Raw genomic sequence first — 27,983 nt, 5'->3', positions numbered from 1 at the left:
CAGAAATCATGTGACCAATGACTAAGTTAAATCTTTTCTGCTTACTGAAAGGAGTCTGATGATTACTGATTCTCCTTGCGTTTTTAAAGTTTTGGGGATATTGAATCATGTTTCCATTTATACTTTTTTCTACTCTGTTTTCTTCCACCTTCACTGAACCTGGGGAGCTACAGTGGATCTGCAACTCTTCTGATTCCAGTGTTTGGTATTCCCACTGTGGTAAGTAAAACAGCAACAAGTGCTTCAAGGGTGAGTTTTTACAGGAACGAACGTCACTTTGCTGTCGCGGGAACACAGGAAATGACAGTGTGTTCCAGCTGCTGCTGCTGGCAGCAAATGTGATGGCAGGTGACTGTCCATGTGGATTTTCTTCATTTTTCACAGACTTCCCAAGTCTCTAAACTGTGTTGAACTTGACCTCTGAGTGCTTCTGTTGTTCCCTGTGGTCAGCTCTCTCCACTGTGATCCCAGTTTCAGATTCTTCCCAGTTTTGGCAGAATTCTTTGCTGAGTTTTTGCCTCAGACCCATACTTACTGGTTCTTCTTGAGAAGGTAGAATCATCCTAGCTGCCTTTTGGAATTGATTATTGCTCTGGTATGTGATTTTTTTTTTCTTCAGCAAAGCAGTGGGCGTGTAACCAGTGCTTTTTAAGTGTTTCAGGCTGTGACTTTTGAGGGGTCTTGGAATTACCTCCCTAAGTGGATGTTAGCCTGGTTCCATCAGTTACAAGCTGTGTGACCTTCAGCAAAAAATATTTAGCCTTTCTGTGTCCCAGCTTTTTTATCGGTAAAATGAAAGTGATTAAAAAAATTTTTTTAAATGTTTTTATTTATTTTTGAGAGGAGACACAGAGTGAGTGGGGGAGGGGCAGGGAGAGAAAAGGAGACACAGAATCTGAAGCAGGCTCCAGGCTCTGAGCTATCAGTGCAGGGCCTGACTCAGGGCTCAAACACATGAACTGTGAGATCATGACCTGAGCTGAAGTCGGATGCTCAACCGACTGAGCCACCCAGGCTCCCCAAAGTGAAAGTGATTTTAAAGCTGTTTTACAAGGATTGTTGTAGGTTAAAATTTTAGCACATAGCCATATAGAAACAACAATACTGAGTACTTAAAAAATCAGCCATACCCTAATGCTATTAACTAGCTGTATCACTGTTTTCTTGTTTTTCCTCCCTATTTCTTCACAAATGTCTGCCAGACTGAATACACAGCATCAGGGCTTGACTGCTGTTTTGGTTTGGTACTTTCTATTGCTTTGCTTATCATGGGTTGGCTGCCCTTTTCTACCTATTAGCTATATCGGGAAGGTTTGCTACCTTCCACAAATGCTAGCTCTTTGAGATTCTGTTGGGAAAAAGGATTGGTGGTTTAATCATTTGGGGGAGATTTGCAAACGTACTCTGAGTTCTGAAAAGTTCTGTAATTAAAAAAAAAACCTATTTAATCCCCAGATTTTCTGTTTTATTGTATTTTTGGAGTGTATTGACTGTCCTGGAGAGCACACTCTGACAAATGCTAATATAAAGTTACTTCCAGGGCATTAGAGTAATTGCCAGGTGTGAGAACACAATTCAGCTGTGTGATCAATCTTTTACACGTGGCTTTTTTCCATGTGTGGATTATACTGAATTCCCTTTCAGTTTATCTCTGAAATTTCTCCATCATAGAAGATCAGTTTCCCCCTTCAGGAAGCCTTCCCAGTGAACTCTGCGGCCAACTCTCTCCTCTCCTTTGACTTCTGTGTACCATACATTGATTATGTCACCTTCTTCTTCTTCTTTTTTTTTTTTTTTTTGAGATTTTATTTTTAAGTAATCTCTATACCCAGCATGGGGCTTGAACTTACAACCCTGAGATCAAGAGTCTCATGGCTCTACGAACTGAGCCAGGCTGGCACCCCAATTATGTTACCTCTGTGCCATGTTTCATGTGTCCTTATTTACTTTATACTTATTATCATTCTTCAGTTTTTTTTCTTTCTTTCTTTTTTTAGACAGAGAGAGAGTACACACAAGCCAGGGAGGGGCAGAGGAAGAGAGAGAGAATCTCAAGCAGGCTCCACACTGTTAGCTTGTCAGCACAGAGCCTGATGCAGGGCTGGATCTCACAAACCCTGAGATCATGACCTGAGTTGAAATCAAGAGTTGGTCGTTTAACTGACTGAGCCACTCAGGTAGCCCAATTATTCAGCTTTTATTCTTTTAGTAACAAAAATATGATTTGTCTTTTGATTTGATTTTTGAGGGAGGATTTTGTGTCTTTCTGTCTAATGCTGAGAAATCCTGTGGTCCTTTCCTGCTGCCTCACTGATGTAGGGACTGAGGGGAGCAAGCAGAGTACACAGCTACAGCAGGTGCAATGCCTACTGCCATGTAATTTTCTTCCCTACCTCAGAGAATCTGTCCTGGCTGAGCCCAAAATGCATGTGCAGGAAGCACTGATTCCTGTAGGTATTCCTGTGAGGATGTTGGTAACAAAAACAACACCCTATTTAGTCTTTCCGTGAGGATGATTTCCATTTGGTGAAGCTATGGGATATTTACAGTGTATTAGTTTGCTAGGGCTGCCGTAACAAAACACCAAAGACTGGATGACTTCACAGAACTTTACTTCTCACAGTTCTGGGTGTGGAAGTCTAAGATCAAGAGTCATCAGTTTTGTTTTGTTCTGAGGCTTTTCTCCTTGGCTTGTGTATGGCTGCCATCTTGCGGTGTCTTATATGGTCTTTTCTCTGTGTGCACTCAAACCTGGTGACATTCTCTATGTGTCTAAATCTCCTCTTCTTATAAGGACACCAATCATACTGGAGTAGAGCCCACCCTAACAGGTTCTTTTTAACTTAATCTCCTCTTTAAAGACCCTATCTCCCAACAGTCACATTAGAATTTCCACATATGAATTTGGTGGTGGGGAGGGTGGTTCAGCTAAAAACCTACAGAAATGGCAAGAATTAGCTGTATGTTCCTCAGCTTTGGAAAAGGTAGAAGATGTGGGTGTGCAAGTCAGTCTAAAAGACCCTGGACACATGCCCCCTTGTAACTGAAGTCATCAGACTCTGATTCAGTTCTAGCCTTCATTTTACTTATTTATTTATTTATTTATTTAGCTATAGGTAGTCCAGAAACCAGTCCAGAATTAATGGATTATTGAAGTAAACAATTATTTACTGAGCATCTAGCATGTCTGTTCTGAACATTGAGGATATTACATAGCAGCAAACAAAAACAAAAGTCCCTGCTCTCACGGAGTTTTTATCAGTAAAATATTCAGCATGTCAGATGGTGGCAGTTGCTGTGTAAGGAAAATAGAGCAGGGGAAGAGACAGAGTGCACAGATGGGGAAGGGTATTGCATTATAAAGTAGCATGGCCAAGGAAGGTCTCCCTGGGAAGGTAACATTTAGCAAGGGCCTGGAATAGTTGAGGGAATGAGCCATGCAGATATCTAGGGGAAGAGGTAGAGCACAGGGCACACACAAAGGTCCTGAGGTGGGGACATGTCTGGTGTGTTGGAAGGATAGCAAGGAGGTCAGTGTGGCTGTGATGGGTGAGTGAGAGGGAAGGCAGTAGAAGATGTGGTCATAGAGGGAAATGGAGAGGAGGTGAGGGCTTTGCAGGTCAGGGGCCAGATTATCTTTTACTGCAAGCAAACCTTGGTCTGGCAGCTGTGTTGACAATAACCTATATGAGGGAGAGGGTGGGGGAACATGTGTTGGGAGGCTGTTGCGAAATAACCCTGATGAGAGAGATAATGGTGACTCAGACCAAAGGAATAGTGGTGGAGGTGATGAGAAGATTCTGCAAGGATTCTGAAGGTGGAGCTGACAGGACCTACTGACTGATTGGGCGTGTGCTTGTAGCATGGCCCTTCCAGCTAAGCAGGTATATCTTGGTATGTTGCATGATACCCCACTCTGAGCAGGCCAGCCTCTTCTCTGGCCTTTAGTTGTACTTCTGCTGTTCTGTAACTTGAAATATCTGTATTCATCTTTCTGTTTCATGCAGTCATTTTGTGGTCCATCCAAAGCCCTATGTGCCCTACAGAGCCTAGTCAAGTCAGCTGAATTTAATGCAGTTTAACAAGCTTTATTTAACAGGCATCAAGTTTAGTTATGCTAAGGAGCACTGAAAATGCAAAAGTTAGGTAAGCTATGGCTGGTATCTCAAGGAACTTCTGGCTTTTGTCTTATGTGTAGTAGGATGAATAACTGTACATGACCTGAGGATTCATTCATTCATTCTGTAAACTGAGCATGGCCACTGGTAAGTCCAATAGCCATTTGGAGCTAGAACTCTTGACTTATGCTGACCTAAGCCTGTTTATTCCTATATTTCCCATCTTATCATTCACCGAATTCCTTATGCCCCAAACCAGGGGTACCTTTTAATTATCTCTTTTACTGGGGTGCCTGGGTGGCTCAGTCGGTTAAGCATCTGACTTTGGCTTAGGTCATGATCTCACAGTCTGTGAGTTTGAGCCCCACGTCAGGTTCTGGGCTGGCAGCCCAGAGCCTGGAGCCTGCTTCGGATTCTGTATCTCCTTTTCTCTCTGCCCCTCCCCAACTTGTGCTCTGTGTCTCTATGTCTCTCAAAAAATAAATAAATGTACAAAAAAAAATTAAAAAAAAATTATCTCTTTTCCTTATCTTCCACATTCAATTTATTATTGGTGGTTCACATTTTCATTATCTCCAGAATATATTCTAAAGCCAACTACTTATGACTATTCTCTGCTTACCACTCACACCCCTGTCTCTCCTTTGGCCTTTGTAGCAACCTCTCAGATTCTTCTCTCTTCACTTCAATTCTTGCTCTTATATAATTTGTTCTTGGCACAGGGGCCAGAGAGGTCTTCTGAAAATGTAAATAAGTCAGACAATGTTACTCTCCTTGTTTAAAACTGTCCAGTGGATTTCCACTGCAAGTAGAGTGAAATCCCAACTTTATAGCAAGACCTCCAAGACCCCTTAAGATTGCCCCTGCCTACTTGTCTCATCCCTATGATTCCCACCCAGCCTGTTTCATAACTTTCATTCACACTGGCCTTTATTATCATTATTGTTTATATTACCAACATGGCAAACATAAGAGTTACCCCTTAAACCATTTTTAAGTGTACAATTCAGTGGTATTAAGGACATTCACAATGTTGCGTAATCCTTACCTCTATCCCATTAACAGAATTTTCATAATCCCTAAGAGAAACTCTGTACCTATTAAACACTAATTCCCTATTTCTCCCTCCCTCTAGTTCCTGGTAACTTCCACTCTGCTTTCTGTCTCTGTGAATTTGCCTATTCCATGTACCTCATATTATGGTCTGTGTGTATGTGTCTGTGTATGTGTCTGTATGTGTATGTTTTTGTTGTTGTTATTGACATGCCAAAGTCATTTCACCTCTCTAGTTAGTCTGCACTAACTAGAATTCCTTCTGATTAAAACACTGTTTCTCCATCCACAGGCCTGGTTTCTTCCTGTCACTGCCTGAGTAATGTAGTTGAAGTAAGTCCATCATCCCTAGTCCCCACTCCTCTGTTTCCACCACACACTCTTTATCCCATGACCCTATTTGATTTTTTTATTGGTATATACATTTCTCTTTTAATTTTTTATTTTTTAAATGTTTATTTTTGAGAGAGACAGAGAGAGAGAGAGAGAGAGAGGGAGAGAGAAAGAATCCCAAGCAGGCTCCACACTGTCAGCGCAGAGCCTGAGGCAGGGCTCAAACTCATGAACTGTGAGATCATGACCTGAGCTGAAATCAAGAGTCAGATACTTAATCAACTGAGCCACCCAAGTGCCCCTTGGCATTGTACATTTCTCAATAGCAGGGCCCATGACTTCTTGTTCGTTGTTGTTTCTTTGGTGCCTAGAGAGATATTTGTCACATAATAGGTGTCAGCAAAAGTAAGTAAGCTCACATTTCTCATTTGCCATGTGCCCGGCACTGTGCTCTGTGCCAGAGACATGAAAAACAAATGAGACCTTCTTCCTGTCCTGAAGGCTGATGCTGTTTTTATGAAGAAATAGGTATATAAATGAATAATTGTAGTAAAGATCTACAAATGACCATTGAAAGATGGTCAAATACTATGAATGATTGTGTGTTTGTGACTGTGGGAGTAAGGAGGTGTGGGGGAGTCCGGGAAGGCTTAACAGTGTTGATGATATTTGAATACATTTTGAAGGAGGAGAAGGAATGTCTTGACTGATGATGACAAGGGCATTCCTGTCAAAAGGGACTGCATACTTATGTACTGGAAATTCCATTGAAGAGGTAAAATTAAGTGCCATGATGGTTCAACTCCGGCCAACATTTCCTCCCTAGACCTCAAAAAATACTTAATGCCAGCACTCAGAGTGGCATTAGTTTCATTTTCTGTGCCAGCTGCCATTGCCTGGAATGATGGGTTAAGAAAGATTCTGAGGCAGTACTCAGTAGGAAAAAGTGCTATGATGAATTAGCAATGCTGGCCTTTACGGCTGCAGGTAAATTGGAGCCTCTTGTTCTGTGCATTTGTTGAAACTGGTTACCACTTTCTGTAATAAACCAAATATAGAACTTGATCACATACATGGTAACTCTAAAATAATGAAGCTATCGTCCAATAGTTCCCAAACCCTTGTAAATAATAAAATCACATGCCATACAGTGTTATACAATCTTTTGATTCTTACATCTAATTATTTTTTGTAAGTTGGTCTTGTCTTCCCAGAAAAATCATAGACTTCCTTATGTTAAGACTAAGCCTTATAGCTCTGTTCTCCACTCTCTAACACCTGAGGCCCCTGCCCACCTGCTCTGATGCCTAGCCCCATACTGAGCACCCACAGGGGCTCTCTAAACATTTGTCTGATTGTATTGAATTGTTGATCTTGTCATCATAATCAGACAACTTCAGACATGTGGGAACCTTCATTGGAAATACTTGCACTCTGTGTTTCTCTGCCTCTCAAAAATAAAGAAACGTAACTTAAAAAAATTAAAAAAAAAATGGCTCTCCTTACAAGTGTGAGGTGATATCTCATTGTGATTTTGGTTTGCATTACGCTGATACTTTATGATATTGAACATTTTTTTCATATGCCTGTTGGCCATTTGCATGTCTTCTTTGGAGAAATGTCTGCTCAAGTCTTCAGCCGATTTTTTTTTTCAACGTTTATTTATTTTGGGGACAGAGAGAGACAGAGCATGAACGGGGGAGGGGCAGAGAGAGACGGAGACACACAATCGGAAACAGGCTCCAGGCTCTGAGCCATCAGCCCAGAGCCTGACGCGGGGCTCGAACTCCCGGACCGCGAGATCGTGACCTGGCTGAAGTCGGACGCTTAACCGACTGCGCCACCCAGGCGCCCCTTCAGCCGATTTTTAAATCAGGTTACTAATTTTTTTATAATTGAATTATTATAATTATATGTTTTGGACATTAACCCCTTATCAGCTATGTGGTTTGCAAATATATTCTCCAATTCTATAGGTTGCCTTTTCACTCTGTTGATTGTTTTCTGTGCAGAAGCTTTTTCGTTTGATACTGTTCTATTTGTTTACTTATGTTTTTGCTGCCAGTACTTTTGGTGTCATATTTATAAAATCATTGTCAATACTGATATCTTGAAACTTTCCCTCTGTTTTCTTCTAGGGTTTTTATAATTTTGAATTTTATGTTTAAGTCTTTAGTCCATTTTGTGCTGATTTTTGTGTACAGTGTATTATAAGGTTCTAATTCCATTTTTTTAATTAAAAATTATTTTACATTTATTTTTTGAGAAACAGAGAGTGAGCTGTCAGCACAGAGTCTGATGTGGGACTTGAACTCATGAACCATGAGATCATGTCCTGAGCTGAAGTCAGAGGCTTAACCGACTGAGCCACCCAGGCACCCCCAATTTCATTCTTTTGCATGTAGAAATCCAGCTTTCTCAACACTATTTCTTCAAAGGACCATCCCTTCCCTATTGTGCATTTTTGGCACCCTGTCAAAGATCAGTTGACAATATATGCATGAATTTACTTCTGGGCACTCTGTTTAGTTCCGTTGGTCTCTATGTCTGTGTTTATGCCAGTACCATACTGTTTTTATTACTATAGCTTTATAATATAGTTTGAAATCAAGAAGTGTGATGCCTCCAGATTTGTTCCTCTTTCTCAAGATTAATTTGACTATTTGTGGTTTTTGTAGTTCAATATGAATTTTAGAGTTTTTTTTCTGTAAAATAATGCCATTGAGATTTTGATTGGGAATACATTGAATCTGTAGATTTCTTTGAGTAATATGGACATTTTAAGAATATTAATTCTTCTAGGGCATCTGGCTGCTCAGTTGGTAGACATTATGTCTGTTGATCTTGGGGTTGTATGTTCAAGCCCCACATTAGGCGTAGAGATTCCTTAAAAATAAAATATTTTTTTAAAAAAAGAAAGAATATTCATTCTTTTAATCAGTGAACACAGGATGTCTTTCCATTTGTTTGTGCTTGCTTAATTTCTTTCATCAGTGTTTTATTGTTTTCAGTATACAAGACTTTCCCCTCCTTTGTTTAATGCCAAGTATTTATTCCTTTTTTGTGCTATTGTAAATGGGTTTGTTTTCTTAATTTCTGTTCAGGTAGCTCATTGTTAGTATATAGAAATGCAACTGATTTTTGTACATTTATTTTGAATCCTGCAATTTTCCTGAATTTGTTGATTAGTTCTAACAGTTTTTTAATGGAGTCTTTAGGATTTTCTATATATGAAATCATGTCTTGGGGTGCCTGGCTGGCTCAATTAGTGGAGCAGGTGACTCTTGACCTCGGGGTTGTGGGTTTGAGCCCCATATTGGGTGTAGAGGTTACTTAAAAATAAAATCTTAAAAAAAAAAAGGAATCATGTCTGCATGCAAGGAAAATTTTACTTCTTCCTTTCTGATTTGCATGCTTTTCTGTTTTTGTTTTTTTTTTTTTTTCTTGTCTAATTGATCTGACTAGGTCTTCTGGTGCTATGTTAAGAGTGGGTGTCCTTGCTTTGTTTCTGATCTTAGAAGAAAACTTTCAGTTTTTCACTACTGAGTGTAATGTTAGTTATGGGCTTTTCATGTATGGCCTTTATTATGCTGAAGCCATTTCCTCTAATCCTAGTTTGTTGAGAGTTTTTACTACAAAAGTGTGTTGAATTTTGTCAAATTCATTTTCTGCATCTATTGAGATAATCATGTGATTTTTATCCTTCATTCTATTAATGTGGTATATTGCATTAATTGATTTTCATATGTTGAAATATCCTTGCATCCAAGATTGAATCCCACTTGGTCATGGTGTATGATCCTTTTACTTTGTTGTTGAATTTAGTTTGCTAGTAGTTTGTTGAGAATTTTTGTATCCATATTCGTTAGAGATATTGGTCCATTGTTTTCTTGTGGTGTCTTTGTCTGATTTAGTATCAGAGTAACAGTGCTTCATAAAATAAGTTTGGAAATGGTCTCTTTCATTTTTTTTTTGGAAGAGTTTGAGGATTGGTATTAATTCTTATTTACATGTTTGTTAGAGGGGTGCTTGGGTGGTTCCGTCAGTTAAACATCTGACTTTTGGTTTCACCTCAGGTCATGATCTCACTGTTTGTGATTTTGAGCCCTCCATTGGGCTCCATGGTGCCAGCGTAGAGACTGCTTGGGATTCTCTCTCTCCCTCTCTCTGTCCCTCCCCTACTTGCTTGTACTCTCTCTCTCTCTCTCTCTCTCTCTCTCTTTCTTTCAAAACAAATAAATAAACTTAAAAAAGTGTTAGCATTTCCCTGTGAAGCTATCTGGTCTTAGGCTCTTCTTTGTTGGAAAATTTTTGATTACTCCTCAATCTCCATACCAGTTCTAGGTCTGTTCAGACTTTCTAATTTGTTAGTCCTTGGGTATCCACCTTGGAGGAAACTTGGATACAGGAACCAACCTCTTGCTTCCTGAGTGAAGCTGGAGGGTAGGGGATCTTTTCCTGATGGTGCTGTGCCAGGTGCAGGGTTTCTGATAAAAGGAGGTCCTCTACTGACTCTGGTGAGTCTGATTTCACATTCTCCTGGGATACAGAAAACTTTCAATTAGTTTCTGATTTCTCTCAAAGGGAATTTGTCCATGAGTTGTTGTTGAATTGGTATGTTTATGAGGGGAAGGAGGGTCTTGGACTTCTTACTCTGCCATCTTGCTGATGTCATTCCCTCAGGGAGGGAGATGTTTTTAACTGCCTTCAATTTTTCTCATTATATAATTTTAATGGCATCTTTTGGGGAATGATATTCAGAATACTCTACTTACTACAAATGATTTATAATAATTTATTGACATTATCTTTATTCTTCCATTTAGATAACATGAAAGTCCCTATCTCAATAGCTATTCAACCCTGTATGTCAATGAAGGGAAGCCGGGGATACTTGCATCTTTCCTTCATTCCAAGTAAGTCCAATGTTTTGTTTTTGTACTTCAATGAAAAGGGTTCAATAAGTATTAATGATAAATGATTGTGTTCCAAATGTACATGTATTTATTTTCTATTTCCATGTAACAAATTACCACAATTTTAGTGGCTTACAACGGTACACATCTATTATCTTGCAGGCTTTGTGTGTCAGTAGTGTAGGCATGACTTAGTTGTGTCTGCTTCAGGATCTCCCGCAAAGGTGCCAGCGAGGACTGGAGTTTCTTCTGAATGCTCAAGTATAGAAGAATCCACTTCTAAGCTCATGTGGTTGTTGGCAGTATTCAGCTCCTGTCTGGCTATTGGACAACACTTAGTTCCTTGCCATATAGGCCTTTTCAATATGGCTTCTTGCTTCGTCAAAGCCAGCAAGAGGGACAGTCAGCTAACAAGATAGAAGTCACAATCTTATGTAGCCTAATCATGGAAGTATCACTCTATGGCCTTTGCTGTATACCACTTGTTAGAAGCAAGGCACTAGATTAGCTCACACTCATGGGGGAGGGGATTACATAATGACACGGAGGTAAAAATGGAAATAACGCAAGACTTCGAATAATGTAATAGGTATATTCTTTGTCAACCATTAACTATTCAGCTCATGAGTAAAGTTGGGTTTTCACTAGTGAAAGGTCTGTATATGAGTAGGCCACAACTTTTTTTTTTAAACATATGAAGATGAGGGGCGCCTGGGTGGCTCAGTCGGTTAAGCGTCCGACTTCGGCTCAGGTCATGATCTCGCAGTCCGTGAGTTCGAGCCCCGCGTCGGGCTCTGTGCTGCCAGCTCAGAGTCTGGAGCCTGTTTCCGATTCTGTGTCTCCCTGTCTCTGACCCTCCCCCATTCATGCTCTGTCTCTCTCTGTCTCAAAAATAAATAAACATTAAAAAAAAATTTTTAAACATATGAAGATGATCTTTCTAGAAAAAACTATGATGATGATGGGATAAAAGAAGGCAATATTTTTTGTTTTGTTTTGTGTTGTGTCTTGTTTTCCTCTCTATGATTTCATTTGTCATCAGTTTAGTAAAAACTAAGTTGGGTAATGGTGATAGCATCAGGATGGATTTGAGTGTCTGTGAAAACACAAAATTTGCTTCCTCTCCTGCTAGTCAGCTCTGTTCCCTGTAAGCCCTAGGATCCCAGGAAACTTCAGTTCTAATTATCATCATTATCATTGTTGTTTTCATCATCGCCATCATTTACATCCTAACCTATATTTGGAGCTTACACTTTAAAAAAATGCTTTCACGTAAATAAACTTAAACATTTCTCCCCTGATTTTAGTTCTCAGTTTACAAGACAAAAGTTTGCTGAGAACCCAGAAATAATACACGATAAACTTGTGTTTTATTTCTCCTGAATCTAATCGTTTAACCTGTATTTTGAAACTTTGTTTCTGCATTCATGTATTCATTAAAAATATTTAGAAATGCATAGTATATTTTAAGTAGTGTGATAAGTATTGTGAATTCATTGATAAATAAGACTTTCTCTTGACCCTCAAGAATCAGTGCAATGGGAGAGAGAGATCTGTAGGTAATATGGTACGGTAAGTGAAATGATAGCATTAAGGCTTAGTGGTAGCACAGAAGAAAGAATAATCAATTCTGTTCACTCCACTTTCTTGGCCATGGGCGAAAGAAATAATCTAAGTTTTTGCCTGGCTGATGTTCTATAATTTCTTCCTCTTTTCTCAGGTTTTGTTTACTGCTTTATGTGGTGTGCTTTATCAACCACCCCCCTCTGCCCACATTTGGCAGAAGTGATTATTTACATAACAAATGCCCTCATTTTCAATTGAACCTCTTGCCCTTACATACAGGAAGCAGATTGTATCCTTCCAGGCTGAAGTAATAATACAATACAGAGTCACTTAGTGTTCTCTGGAAAGCAGATACCAAAAAGGAATTAGACATACAAGAGATTTCTTAGGGGAAATGATGTGAAAAATAAAGTGAAGAGGAAGCCAGAGTAGGCAAGGAGCAAATTCAGATTGAGATGCAGGTCTGATACCTTTGAAATGAGAGAGGAAAGGAAGGAATATCTGGTAAGAGGGTCATCAGACCAAAATGCATCCCTGAGATATTCTGAGCCAGGTAACTGGGGAGCCTTAGAGCAAAGATTGCTGTCACATCACAGGTATCCTGAGACAGATAGGGGTAGTTTGGCTCTAGTGACCTTATGGAGTTTGGTCATTATAGGAGCAGCTTTGGTCATGATAGGAGCATTATAGGAGTTTTGCTTCTGGATGACTTCTGAGATAGATCTGAAAGTGTAGCAGCTGAAGGCTGTCTGCCAACTACCCTTCTCCCAGTAGGTTCTTTGGAAGGGAGATTTGAGTACCTTACCTCTGTGGCCACCACAAATACCTGATTGTTCACTAAATATAACATTTATGTAACATTATGTTAATTCAGCAACAAAAGAATCGGTCATATTTTTAAAATTGGATTATTTATATTTTTTGGTGTTGGTGTATACGTTCTTTATAGTTTTTGGATATTAATCCCTTATTGAATATATCATTTGCAAACATCTTCCCCCATTCAGTAGGTTGTCTTTTTGTTTTGTTGATGGTTTCCTTTGCCATGCAAAAGCTTTTTATTTTGGTGTAGTCCCAATAGTTTAATTTTGCTTCTGTTTTCCTTGTCAAAGTAGACATATCTAGAAAAATGTTTCTATGGCCGATGTTAAAGAGATTACTGCTTATTTTTTTCCAGGAATCTTATGGGTTCAGGTCTTATATCTAGGTATTTAATCCACTTTGAATTTAGTTTTGTATGTAGTGTAAGAAAGTGGTCCAGTTTCATTCTTTTGCATGTGGCTGTCCAGTTTTCCCAAAACGATTTGTTGAAGAGACTGTCTTCTCCCCATTGTATATTCTTGCCTCCTTTGTCATAGGTTAATGGACCATGAAACTGTGGGTTTATTTCTGGGTTCTGTATTTTGTTCCATTGATCTATGTGTCTATTTTTGTGCCACCAGCATACTTTTTTTTTTTTTAACGTTTATTTATTTTTGAGACAGAGAGAGACAGAGCATGAACGGGGGAGGGGCAGAGAGAGAGGGAGACACAGAATCGGAAACAGGCTCCAGGCTCTGAGCCATCAGCCCAGAGTCCGACGCGGGGCTCGAACTCACGGACCGCGAGATCGTGACCTGAGCTGAAGTCGGAAGCTTAACCGACTGTGCCACCCAGGCGCTCCCACCATACTCTTTTAATTATTATAGCTTTGTGGTATATCTTGAAATCTAGAATTGTGGTACATCTAGCTTTGTTCTTTTTTAAGAGGACTTTGGCTATTTGGAATCTTTTGTAGTTCCATACAAATTTTAGGATTATTTGTTCTAGTTCTATAAAAAAACGCTGTTAGTATTTTGATAGGGATTGCATTAAATCTGTAGATTGCTTTGGGTAGTATAGACATTTTAACAATATTTGTTCACCTAGTCCATGAGCATTGGAATATTTTTCCATTTGTTTGTGTCATCTTCAATTTCTTTTATCAATGTTTTATAGTTTTCAGAGTATAGGTCTTTCACCTCCTTGGTTAAGTTTATTCCTAGGTATTTTATTTTTTTTGGTATAATTGTAAATGGGATTGTTTTCCTAATTTCTCTTTTTGTTATTTTATTATTAGTGTATAGAAATGCAGTATATTTCTGTATATTAATTTTGTATTTTGCAACTTTACTGAACTCATTTATCAGTTCTAGAATTTTTTTGGTGGAATTTGTAGGGTTTTCTTTATATAGTATCATGTTATCTGAAAATAGTAAAAGTTTTACCTCTTTCTTACCAATCTGGATGCCTTTTATTTCTTTTTGTTGTCTGATTGCTATGTCTAGGACTTCTAGTAGTATGTTGCATAAAATGGTAAGAGTAAACATCCTTGTCTTGTTCCTGATCTTAGAAGAAAAGCTCTCAGTTTTTACCTATTGAATATGATCTTAGCCATGGGTTTTCCACATAGAGCCTTTATTATGTTGAGGTATGTTCCCTCTAAGCCTATTTTGTTGAGTTTTTGAATGTTGTACTTTGTCAAATGCTTTTTCTGCATCGATTGAAATGGTCGTACAGTTTTTATCCTTTCTCTTGTTAATGTGATGTTTCATGTTGATTGATTTATGAATATTGAACCACTCTTGCATACCTGGAATAAATCCCACTTGATCCTGGTGAATGGTTTTTTTAATGTATTGCTATATTTGGTTTGCTAATATTTTGTTAAGGATTTTTGTATCTATGTTCACCAGAAATACTGGCCTGTAGTTCTCTCTTTTTTTGTAGTGTTTTTATCTGGTTTGGTATTGGAGTAGTACTGGCCTCATAGAATGAATTTGGAAGTTTTCCTTCCTCTTCTATTTTCTGGAACAGTTTGAGAAGAATAGGTAATAACTTTTCTTAAATATTTGGTAGTATTCACCTGTGAAGCCATCTGGTCCTAGACTTTTGTTGTTGGGAGTTTTTTGATTACTGATTCAATTTAATTGCTGATAATTGGTCTGTTCAAATTTTCTGTTTCTCTCTGATTCAGCTTTGGAAGGTTGTATGTTTCTAAGAATTTATCCATCCCTCTAGGTTGTCTAATTTGTTGGCATATAATTTTTCGTAATATTCTCTTATAATCCTTTGCATTTCTATGGTGTTGGTTGTTATTTCTCCTCTTGCATTTCTGAGTTTATTTATTTGAGTCCCTCCTCTTTTTTTTTTTTTAATTGTCTGACTAAAGTTTATCAATTTTTTAAACTTTTCAAAGAATCAACTCCTGGTTTCATTGATTATTTAGTCATATTTTTAATAATTTTTACATATATATTTTTATATTTTACATACATATTTTTATAATTTTTACAATTATGACCTGAGTTTTCCTAGAATGTATTAGAATGTCTGTGTAAAGTTTGGGGCCATATTCATAGAAATCAACCTTATTTTTATGGGCCTATAGCTACTTCAATTCAATAAAATTTATAATAACTTGAACCAAAAATAGGTTAGGGATGGAAACTATTTATTTTGAGGCTTTATAGCTTTTCTGGTGAATTATTTATTTTTTATTTATTTAAAAATTTTTTTTTCAACGTTTTTTATTTATTTTTGGGACACAGAGAGACACAGCATGAATGGGGGAGGGGCAGAGAGAGAGGGAGACACAGAATCGAAAACAGGCTCCAGGCTCTGAGCCATCAGCCCAGAGCCTGACGCGGGGCTCGAACTCACGGACTGCGAGATCGTGACCTGGCTGAAGTCAGACGCTTAACCAACTGCGCCACCCAGGCGCCCCTCTGGTGAATTATTTATATGCTATTAACTGATTAGTAAAAAAATAAAGCTGGACTTTAAGCCTCCTTCAAAGTTACATCTGAAAGTTCTTGGAGTTGTCTTAGCTGAACTCAAAAACAGTTCTCTTTGTTATACATGTTTCTTGTCTCTCACTCTGATACCCACATTGGTATTCCTGACCTACTGATTCATACAAGTAGTACCTCACTTTGACCATTGTTCATGTGTCCAACATGACCACAGTGATGTCCAAGGGCAAAAATCTTCTCAAGATGTAAACTGCTTAGCTGTCAAAGCAGCACTTCCTTTCTTGGAGTCACTGAAGACTGGCATCATGCTGTGTTCCATGCAGAAATTAAAAAAGTTTCATTGTCCTGCATCACCACTGGTAGCACTGCAGTACTGCCATATACCCATGTCTCAAGGAATTCCCTGTGAAGACACCTCTTCAACTTCTGCACACATCCCTGCTTTGGAGTGGTGCCAGACACAGTTCATGGAGTGGACCATAGAACCACTGTTTGGAACAGACCCTATGATGTTCTTTTCCACATTTTACCCTACAAGTAGAGAAGTGGAGACAAATTAGGAAGTTGGTGGTACTTAGGCTCAGAGTGATGAGGGCCTGCATTAAGAGACTGCCGATGGGGATAAAAAGTGGGCTAGTGAGATTTACTGGAGTTGGGGATTCTAGTGCCTATATGGTGGTGAAGGTGAGGAAATCACATTTTGGATCTGTTGGGTGAGATAACGGAAAACACTTGAAGACAGATATTGAATGCATATGTGGGACAGGTGGTTAGAAGAAAAGTTGAAACTAAAGATGATGATTTGGGAATTATCACCTTATGTGGCACTTAAAGCCAAGGAGAGTGTGCAAAGTGAAAATTGAGAGCTGAGGATACAGCCCTAAGAAAGAGAAGTCAATGAGGAGAAGGAGTCAGAGAGGTTGGAAGACAACTGGGAGAAAATGGTAGCACCAATGCCAAAGGAAGGAGTTTTGAGGAGGGAGCTGGCATTTCTGTTAAGCACACCAAGTTCAGGTTAAAGATGGAAAAATTTTCTTTTGATTATGGCTACAATGAGTCATGGTGACTTTATTAGGAAAATATTTTCAATGAGGTAGCGGTTATAATAAATTTTTTAAAAGTAATCTTTACATCCAACGTGGGGCTTGACCTTATCACCCTGAAATCAAGAGTCACATATTCTACTGATTGAGCCAGCCAGGAGCCCACAATAATTGTTTTTATCATAAAAAAGATTGTACATATTTTCCAGTTGGGCTAACTGAATAACTTAGAAGAAGTGAGCAAAATACAGTGTTTACTGGAATTTTCCATGTTAAATGGTAAAAGGGAAACCATGAAAGAATAATAAGATAACTCATACATATAATTTCTAATCAAAAGGTTCAGTTTTATTCTCCAAGAAGTCTTTCATCAAAACTCCTAAGGGGTGCCTGGGTGGCTCAGTTTGTTAAGAGTCCAACTCTTTTCTTTTTTTTTGAGAGAGAGAAAGAGAGTGTGAGTGGGGGAGGGGGGCAGAGAGAGAGAAGGAGAGAGAGGATGCCAAGCAGGCTCTTCACTGTCAGTGCAGACCCCAACACGGGGCTCGAACTCAGGAAACCATGAGATCATCACCTGAGCCAAAGTCAAGAGTCAGATGCTCAACTGACTGAGCCACCCAGACGCCCCTCCAACTCTTAATTTTGGTTCAGGTCATGATCTCAAGTTTCATGAGATTGAACCCCACATCAGGTTTTGCACTGACAGCATGGAGACTGCTTGGGATTCTCTCTCTCCTTCTTTCTCTGCTGCTCCCCCACACATGCTTTCTCTCTCTGAATAACATTAAAAAAAACTCCTAAAATATGGGAATGAGTTGATTATCCTCATTTCCTTTCCTTTTTCTTGAACTTCGTAGCAGAACTGGAACTAGAACTGGAAATTTTACATACCCACCTGATAGTTTTCTCAAACACATAGGTTCCTCTATTTTTAGGACTAGGGCACATAATTTTCACTGTGAAATATTCTGTTGGGTTACCATCTATTAATTACCCTCTGAGCTTCAGTGTTCTCATCTGTAACACAGGATAACAATACCCACATAGCAAGTTGTCGTGATTACATGAAATAATGTAGGAAAAGTAAAAGACATATTTTAAGTGTACAACACATGTTAATTATTATTTATAAAAGAATCTATTATTTGAGGGACTAATGAGATTTGTTTTTCTTTTTAAGGAAGAGATATTAAAAAGTTATATTTCAATCTCTATTTATCCATAAACTCCATGGATTTGCCAGTGCGCAAAGAAGTTATTTGCCGGGGATCTGATGATGTTTATTCTTTTTGCAGAGCTCTGAAGGGAGGTAAGCATTCAATTCATATTACTTTCAGAATAGAACATAATAGTTTGTGAGAATGTTCTGAATGTTAAATGCACTGAAAATGTGAAATTCCTTTTCTAATCATTTTTTTTATCCAAAGATTTTTACTTTAGCAACTTAAACAACATTTTGTAATTATGTTACTGAATTATTATTAAGATGGTACTTATTTGAGTGTGTTAAAAGGTATACTAAAATTTTTACCTTGTTCAGATTAATATTGTACATTTATCCTTGGTTATGGATCCCTTTTTCTAAACATTACACTTACTATTTTTTATAGAAACTCACTAAACCACAGCCAAGGGAACAGGCTTGGTGGAATCAGCAGGGAAAGAAAAAAAAAGTACTTTTTAAGAATTTTATTAAAAAAAAGAAAAGAAACTCACTCGATTTTTTTTTTTTTACAGTGGTTTCCTCAATATCTTCCCCTGCTTTTTTCTGCCCTGATAATATTCACAGAATAAGAAAATTTCAGAGTTCAGGACCTTAAAGGTCACTTACTGTAAATCAAGTAATTTTTAAACTAGTATTTTAAATAGTTTAAATGTTTATAAATATTATACTGTCACATTACCAAAAAATTGGAAAGTATAAAAAAAAGTCAGAGAATCTTATTTCCAAAGACATTTTGGAGTATTCCCTTCTGAGTTTTCAATGTATGTACATTGTTTATGTACTTATAAGTATGCTACACTATAATTGTTTCTTTTTCTTTTTTTTAATTTAAAGATTTTATTTTTATTATTTTTATTTTTTTTAATTAAAAAATTTTTTAACGTTTATTTATTTTTGAGACAGAGGGAGACAAAGCATGAATGGGGGAGGGTCAGAGAGAGGGAGACACAGAATCTGAAACAAGCTCCAGGCTCTGAGCTGTCAGCACAGATCCCGACGCGGGGCTTGAACTTATGGACCGAGAGATCATGACCTGAGCCGGAGTCAGCCGCTTAACCGACTGAGCCACCCAGGCACCCCTAAAGATTTTATTTTTAAGTAATTTCTATACCCAATGTGGGGCTTGAACTTACAACCCAAAGATCAAGAGTTGCATGCTCTACTGACTGAGCCAAGCGGGCACCCCAATAATTTTCTTTTTATTTATTTTTTGTTTGAGAGAGAGAGTCGGGGGAGAGAGAGAGGGTCAGAGGGAGAGAGAAAGAACCTCGAGCAGGCTCCATGCTCAGCACTCATCACAGAGCCCGATGCAGGGCTCTATCCCACAACCCTGGGATCATGACTTGAGCCAAAAGCAAGAGTCAGACGCTTAACCAACTGACCCACCTAGGCGCCCCAATAATTTTCTTTTTAAAAGTTAATGCATTTCATTTTTTGACTAGATAATTCTTGTGGTTCAAAAATTGAAGTATAAACATTACATAGTGAAACATCTCCCTTAGTGGGTATGCTTTGATTTATTTAACCATTCTCCTATTGGACAATTAATTACTTTCCTTCTGACATTTTTACTATTATAAATAATATTGTAATAGATATATCTTTGTATATAATCTTTCTCATATTTTAGATTTGAATATGTTTGCAGGGGTTACATGTAACTGCCAGGGAAATATCCAAGCTTAATTGGGTTGACTGTATTTGTGGTTTTGTTTACATAAGGCCAAATCGCTTTTCTAAAGGAATCTACCCTTTTATACATTATGTCACCATCAACATGTATGTATTTTAATCTCTGTAGTTTAATCTCAGCTCTTGTTGATAGTGGGCATTATCATTTTTAAAAAAAGAAGTTTTAAAACAACTATTAGGTTTAAAAAAACCCCAATTGTTTTATTAACATTTAAAAATTACTATTGCAGTTGCATATTTTCTTATATAATTAATTACCATTAACTTGTACCCTCTCTTGTTTAAAAAAAAAGAGGTAGTTTACGTGAATATATTAAATTTAGCAACATAGCATAAATTAGATATAGATGGGACAAAAACTGGAAAATAATGGCTGGGAATGAATGGAATGAGACTAGCATAAAAATTCATAACAGGCTTATACCGGCTCTAACATCGACATCAATTTGATCTTGTGTTTCCTAGCATTCACTAAGAAAATTGCTTCTAAGTACATTAGTTTTTTTTCCTATGCAAGTGAAACTTCAAGATACGTCTTCCAGTTGACCATCTCTCCACAGCTCTGACTTGTCTGCCACCCCCAAACCATATGCAAATAATGGAGTTGGCATTGCTTATTGTCTGGGCTCAGAGTGGAAAGATCTGAGGCTCTGTCCCAGCTTTTCCATCTACCAGCAATGTGAGCTTGTGTGTGTGATTTAGCCTTTATCAGCCTCATTTTCCTCACCTGTAAAATGGGGACCGTGAAACCTGTTGTACATGGTTTTAAGGCTATAATTTGAAAATGTATATAAAAAGGTTAGTGCAGTACTTAGAATAAGAATTCAAGAATTATAGTTGTCGAATAATAGATATTGGTATGGGTATTAGGAGTCATTTTGTTTCTGATTTTACAGTCCTGTCATTTTTACAAGTGAGGGAACTGATGCCTGCAGTGGTTCAGGAACGTGTCCTTCGCCATTTGGAGAGCTAGTAACAGAGTAGCCTCATGACTCTTAAGGCCCAGTCTTCCAGTGTACCATGCTTTCTCTTGGGAAAAAAACAAAAAACAAACAAAAACCCTTTTGGCAGATTACTTTTTTTTAAAGCAACTGTTTCACAATCCCACCTAATCTCTGATAGATTATGTTGACATTTTATCTGAGTTTTCAAAGTTTCACTTTCTTGAGATCTAAAATGTGTCAGACTCAACCCAGTCTGCTGGCTTTTCCTTCCCTCCTGCATTTCCTTCCACAAACATCTGTTGAACCTAATTTGAGCAAGTCATGATTTAGGCTCCGGCGATCCAAAGTTGAATGATAGGGTCCTTCCTCAGAAGGTCCCTCTTTCTGGGAAAGACAGTCCTGGACAAAAATTAAAATAAAATGTCATAAATGCTGATAGAATTATATGCTCCTAGTTTAACTAGATAGTTACCAATTTACTATGACAGAACTCAGATAAGGTTTCAGAGAGTATTTTAGTAAAGTCTTGAATCTGAGAACATTAGAGAGGAGGAGGAAGGACATTCCTTGGAGAAGAAACAGCATATGCAAACACATATAACCCTGAAAGAATATGCTTTATTTGGAGAGTAGTTTTTTGTAGCTGGAGCAGAATGTGCTGTAGGGAATTGCTGGAGATGAGCCTAGGAAAGGGGACAGGAGCGAGCATGTAAGTCATGCACAAGATATTGGCTTGCATCTTGTCATCAGTGGGTAGGGATGACCCACTGAGATTTTCAGTTTTGCAGATAACTAGTGTCCATATGGAAGGAGGCGGGGGTTGGCTGAGGTAGGAAGCTGGGGCGGAAGGAAGTGTAGCCAGGAGGCTATGTGAGAGACCACAAGGGCTGAACAAAGATGGCGGCCTGGGAACAGAGGGGAGGTGAAGAAAGAGGGCATATTTAGAGACAGAACTGGCAGGACATTCTGACTGATTTGATGTGGCAGGCAAAGTTTAGGTAAAATCAAGGGCTGGTGGAGGGCCAGTGACTGGGATTAGTGGAAGTGCCATTATCTGAAATGATGTGTGCAGAAGGGGCAGATTTTTAAAGAGAAAGCAATGAGTTCTGGTTTAGGCATATTGAGCTCAAGGTAATTTTGGAACATTTAAGTAAACATGTCCATCTGGTAGCTGAGTATATGGGCTCAGAGCTCAGGACATTCTGATTTAAGAAGCATTGATGCTATCAAGACCCTTGAAAATTTGGGAATCAAATTAGTAAGTACCATACATATCTACTTTTAAAATAGTTTTCCTTTTGGTATTTGTTACAAAAGTCATATATTTTTAGGATATGATATTTAGAAAATATAGGCAAGCAAAAATAAAATGAAAATTACCCACAGTATTACCACATCTTACACACACACACACACACACACACATACACACACACACACCCTTGTTTCTTTTTAAAAACACATTTGAAAATAAATAAGTGGCTATTTCAAAGGCATCTTAAACTTAATTATCCATTAGACCTGTTTTCCAGGGTTTTGCTTCAGTGGCTGTAACAAAATACCAAAAACTGGATGGCTTAGAACAACTGATATTTATTATCTGAATGTCTGGAAGCTAGAAGTCCAAAATCAAAGTATTGGCAGGGCTTTGCTCCCTCTGAGGGCGTGAGGGAAGGATCTGTTCCAGGCCTCTCTCCTAGCTTCTAAAGGCCCCAGGCGATTCCTGCCTTGTAGATGGCCATCTTCTTCCTGTGCCATTTCATAGTCTTCTCTCTATGATTTCTGTCTCTGTGTCTAAATTTCCCCTTTGTATAAAGACACAGTCAGATTAGAGACCACCTCATCTTGACCATCTGCAAAGGCTCTATTTCCAAATAAGGCCATGTTCACAGGCACTCAGGGTTAGGACTTCAACATCTTTTTGAGGGACACGATTCAACTAATAAAACACCATCTGAGGCTTGGGTCCTACATTCTACATGGTGGGTAGGAAAATTGTGCTGGACCACAAGTGAGCTGCATGGGAAGTGTAGAGAGGGGCCTAAACAGGGGCTCTGTCTTCCTTTTCTCTGGCCCTGTCTTAGTTCTCTCCTGGCTTCTTGAATGTGGGCAGAAGCTTCAAGCTAACTTCCCATAAGAATAGAATGGGATCTATGAGCAAACTATGAGCTTTCTAAGAGAGACAAAACAATTGAAAAAGAAGACTACTGTACAGAAGAGGTTAGTGCCCCTTCTTCCCACCTGACCTGGTAAACATTTGGGCAGTCTCCTCAGAAATCTCAGAGTTACTCTTGATTTCTTTCTCAAATTCTCAAGTATCATCCATCTCCTTACCTTCCTCTCTCACACAAAGTTTTCAGGATTGGCTTCACAGCCAGGGCCTCATACTTAGAAGGGCTTCACATTTGGAGTTTAATATTCTCTGATCATAGACTTGAGATTCTTATTAATTTTATCTTTAAGTGTGTATTTTATAAGTGAAGTCTGATGGGACAGTGGGGCATGCATGCAGTTCCCCTAGATGGGTCCCAGCTGCCCACTTCTCTGCTGGCACCCTGGACCCTGCTTGGGACCCCCTCCCAGCTACAGCCAGTGACCCCTGCTGCCCTCTATCGCTGGTGAGGGCCTGTATGCAGGGAGGGTCAGGATCAGGTGCAGGTGCCCTGCAGTGTCTGAATTGCAATGTGGCCATGACCCACCCCACCTGGACTGGCAGCACCATGGGTGCATGGGTTTTCCAACCATCAGTGGGTTGCCTCCCCACCAACAGGTAGCTCCTGGAGGTATTACATGGAAGTTGCAAAACGCTTGAAGGTAACTCATGTGACAGTGGGCCTTTGGGAAGGAAAGAGGCCTAATTTGTCTTCTTTGCCCCAAACTGAGGCATGAGGCGCCTGGCAGCACAGGGGAGGGAGGCCCCCATCAGGCAGCTCTCAGGCCCACGCTTCACATAAGTGCCCCACTCATGGAGCAGCCCCCTGGGTGTCCCTGAGCTTCTATACTCACCTTTCACTCTGAGCCAAGAGACCATTCCCTTGGATCATTCCCTGCCTGGCCATATCTTCTCTTCCTTCTTTCAAATGTCCGATGTCAAGCTTGTGCTAGTTTTCTCTGGTCAGCTTGAAGCACCTTCTGGGGATGAGCCACCAAATACAAACTGTGTAATTTCAGTGATTCTGCCTCAGAGTTAAAAGCTCTGATGTTTGTATTTAAAACTGTCATTGTGCAGGGATGCCTGGGTGGCTCAGTCAGTTGGTGTCTGACTTTGGCTCAGGTCGTGATCTCATGGTCTGTGAGTTTGAGCCCCGCGTCGGGCTCTGTGCTGACATCTCAGAGCCTGGAACCTGCTTTGGATTCTGTGTCTCTCTCTGTCTCTTTGCCCCTCCCCCACTCACAGTCTCTCTTGAAAACTAAATAAACATTAAAAAAAAACCCTGTCATTGTGCAATTTAAGATGAATGATAATTTAAAATTTTGTTTTACTTCAAATGAGATTAAATAACAAATAAAAAATATCATGGCAAGTCTAGAGAGAGACTGTAGAGGAAAAGAAAAAGCTCTATATTTCAGTACTTTTCATAGGATGTCTCTCCTGCCTTTTGAATAAGAGGCCCCCATTTTCATTTTGCACTGGGCTTTGTAAATTTTATAGCTGTTCCTGAAGCCAGGTACCCAGGGACCAGGTACTGGAGATGCAGAAGTGACCAAAGCAAAGCCCCTGTCCTCATGGAGCTCATGAACTAGTAAACGAGATCATTACTAAGTCATGAAATAAGACAAAAATGAAATAAGATTCAGTTTCTGATAAGTGCTCTCAAGGAGAGCAGCAGGCTAATGAGATAGATCATAATGGGGGAGGGCACCTGAGCTGGTGGTCATGGAAGGCATTTACCTCTTCTCTTCACTACTGTCACCACCTCCTGGCCTCTAACTGGTCTCCCTGACTCTTAGTGCCACCCTTAAATTCATGTGTGATATGGTCATGTGACCCACCTTTCTAAATAAAATCTGATGATTTCACACTCTTGGCAGTTCTTCCATTGCCTCCATTCTCTTAAATGTGGAACCTTAGTCCGTTTTTGCTTACGTCTTAGCACAAGATGTAGTTCTTAGCACTCCTGCTTCTCTTTTGCTTTAATAACGCTGAGCCTCTTGCAGGTGTATGCATTAGTCATACTGATTTTCACTTTCCTGCCTTTGCTCCTTTTTTTCCTGCCACCTGGAAAATCCTTCTTGTCCTTCCTTCCCATCCTTTATGACAATTCAACCCACTTTTCTAGATTCCCTTCCCACCAGCATCTTTTGAATAACAGTCATTATCATATCAATGATAATATTAATGGCATCATTGTTATTCACAAGATGCCATGGAAAGAGGGTCTAGAAAGGAGAAGAAATAACATTTAATGTTATAATAACTAAGATTTTACTGTTAGTAACATTTAATGAGTGCTACATTCCAAGCATTGTTGAGCACTAACATGTATTAACTCATATAGCCTTCATGATCCTCCTAAAAGGTAGGTGTTACTATCCATTGCCATTTTACTGAAGCACAGAGAAGTTAAGTGACTTGCCCAAGGCTACACTCCAAGTAAGTAGGAGAGCTGGGATTCAGATCTGGAACTATCACTCTTACCAAAATGCTATATTCCCTTAATCCTTACTGCATCTTTTCATTGCATCGTATTGGAATGGCTTCTTTGCATGCCTATATCCCCAGTAGACTTTAACTTTTGCCCCTTGTCTCCTCAATCCCTGGTATATAGTAGCTTTCAATAAATACTTGTTGAACTATTACATTTGAATTGGATTGGTCTTGAATGAAAAATCAGAATATCATGAGGACATGATCACTTTACTAGGCTCAAGAAATAACATCTCCGTGTGCTAACACCCCTAATAAGGATATACCCTTGTGAGAAGTGAGATGATTCATTTTCAGAAATGCCAAATAAAAGCTGTGCTGTCTAGTTAACAGTAGGTTTACAACCTGTTGGAAATATGTACAAAGCCCTCCCCATCACACAATGGAGTCCCAAACCCTTAGACATTTCACTTCCTGGTTCTTCTTCCTCTCTTCATTTCCTGGGCTTATTTTTCACAGGCTTTGCAATGACCATGTGCCAAAGAACTGAAGTCTCTGAATTACCTCAAGGAATATACATGTGTTCCAGTCAGACTACTTTTTGGCCTTACATGGGTATAGGCAACTTCCAGGCAAGGCTGTAACCTCTGTAGTCCTCAGCCAATGAGGAATCAGGGGAAGGACTTGCATGCTAGGAGATAAATTGTCTGTTGTAACTGCCCCAAGTGTGCCTGTCCATCAGATACCTGCTCTTTCAAGAATGTTGATTAAAGCCTCGCTTCACTGTGCTCCAAGTCTCCGTGTCCCTCCTTTGATTGGGGCAGTGGGATTATTTCTCACATCCAGAAGCAAATAGATGTTTTTTTTTTTGTGAAAATAGACATAATCTATTCATTTGCTATTAAGGATTTTCTTTGGCTAGTTAGGAGAACAAGAATGGTTATAGTTTGCACTTGACTATATTACTTTAAAAGATATTTTTGGCCACTATTGCTTTTGTTAGAGATTCAAAACATTTCTACTTTTCTATCCTTACCCTGTAAATTCACTCCTTTGGTGTTTCTGAGTGGGAGAGTAGAGTATGTTTTTTCCTGCACTTCTGACTCTGTCCACAACTTCTGCAGGGCCAGGTCCATGGCTGCGCATTTCAGCAGTGACTACTTAGGCTTCTCAGTGGTGGGATTGGAAGGAGATTTGGTTTCCTGGCTGCCTCCCAACTCTCCTCCACCTTTATAAAGATCTATTTTACTCTGTTGAAGGAGTAGCAGTATTAAATATGCACACATGTAATTTGGGATGAAGCATATTAGCACTGGCTTATTCATTCATTCACTATTGAGACAAGTAGGCCTTAAAATTTTGTATCCCCTAAGGGATGAAATATAGGCTGATACTGAGAGATGCTTGGGGTGGCGAGGAAGCCATAGGAGACCCATAGCCGGGGTAGGAAGTTTGTTACTTCTCTACAATTCGCTTGGGACTGCTGCTGCCAGTAGCAGCATAAAAGGTACACTCCATACTATGTTAAAACAAAATCACCCGATGACGACCAATATAATTTTTTGTATTTTGTATTTTGTTTGTAGAGACTGTGAATACAACAGTAGGCTTCTCCTTCAGGGGAATACGATTTTCTAAGGTATTGTTCAAGAGTCATTTTGTACTTTCTTAATCTTTTGAAGTAACAGATGTGTTAAGAATTTGAAACAAGCCGTTCACAACTTCAAAAATAGCTATTCAACCTTAAGGTGTTTAAGATTTTGGTTTTTGCTTTTATTTAGTTTGGGGTATTTTGCTATTTCTTCTTTCTGTAGAATATGGAAATATGGAAAAGTAACACACAAAAAAGCTCTTTTTCACTTCATTTTTTTCCTCTAACATCCATGGCTAAAAGTAATGCAAATGCTCATAATTAATATGTTGAATATCTTTGGGTAAAAGCACTGAATGACTGCCATGTATAACTCAGTAACTGACCCCATGAATAGTAATGATGTAATTTTAGATATTTGCATTAGATGCCTGGCAAAGAAATTTTGGGTATGTTTCACTTTGGGTACCTATCTTATTTATTTATTTATTTATTTATTTATTTATTTATTTAAAGTTTATTTTTTGAGAGAAAGCAAGTGTGAGAGGGGGAGGGGCAGAGAGAGAGAGAGACAGAGTGAGAGAGACACAGAGAGAGAGAACGCCAAGCAGGCTCTGCACTGTCAGCCCAGATCCTGACTCGGGGCCCAGAAACTTAACAGACAGCCCTCCAGGCACCCTTGGGTGACTATTTTAAAATAGTCATTTAAAATGCATATTCCTTACCTATTTTTCTAAGGATATTGTATGTTTGAAAATCTCACAGACTAGTTTCAAAAAACTGTTAAAAAAATATCCCCTTATAATATCCCTTTATAGTTGGGAAATAAATAGGTTTCTGCTCACTGGATTCAAAAGGCATACAAAATTTCATCTCATTAGGAAACTGAGAAAATGATAACCAATTTAATTTAAATGGCTTCCTCCTAATAAGACAAAATTCTTATAAAAGTCTTATAAAATAGAGGCATCTAACATTTTATTTACTTGTATTTCTTATTCCTCATTTTAGGGACGATACAGATGTGTTGCAGAAGCCATCACTGGAAATACTGAAGAAATGCTCTTTTGTCTGAATTTTACTGTCATACATGACCCTAATTTCAATTAGAATAAATGGAGTATATTTTTATTTTTCAAAAGTC

At 38.8% G+C, this 27,983-nt stretch overlaps 1 protein-coding gene across 1 annotated transcript; it reads left to right on the top strand.

The window, feature by feature from the left end:
• Positions 1-27,983, top strand: LY96 (lymphocyte antigen 96). Its single transcript, XM_040487570.1, has 5 exons — positions 1-219; positions 10,331-10,420; positions 17,980-18,108; positions 26,835-26,887; positions 27,851-27,983. Exons 1-5 carry the CDS (start codon positions 108-110, stop codon positions 27,947-27,949), a joined length of 483 nt encoding a protein of 160 aa, XP_040343504.1. The 5' UTR covers positions 1-107; the 3' UTR covers positions 27,950-27,983.

The sequence above is a fragment of the Herpailurus yagouaroundi genome, unplaced genomic scaffold (assembly GCF_014898765.1).
Source record: "Herpailurus yagouaroundi ecotype Mexico unplaced genomic scaffold, PumYag 165, whole genome shotgun sequence".
In the NCBI taxonomy this organism is placed as follows: Eukaryota; Metazoa; Chordata; class Mammalia; order Carnivora; family Felidae; genus Herpailurus; species Herpailurus yagouaroundi.
Note: the sequence above shows the minus strand (reverse complement) of the source record. Positions and strands in the feature narration are given on the sequence as shown.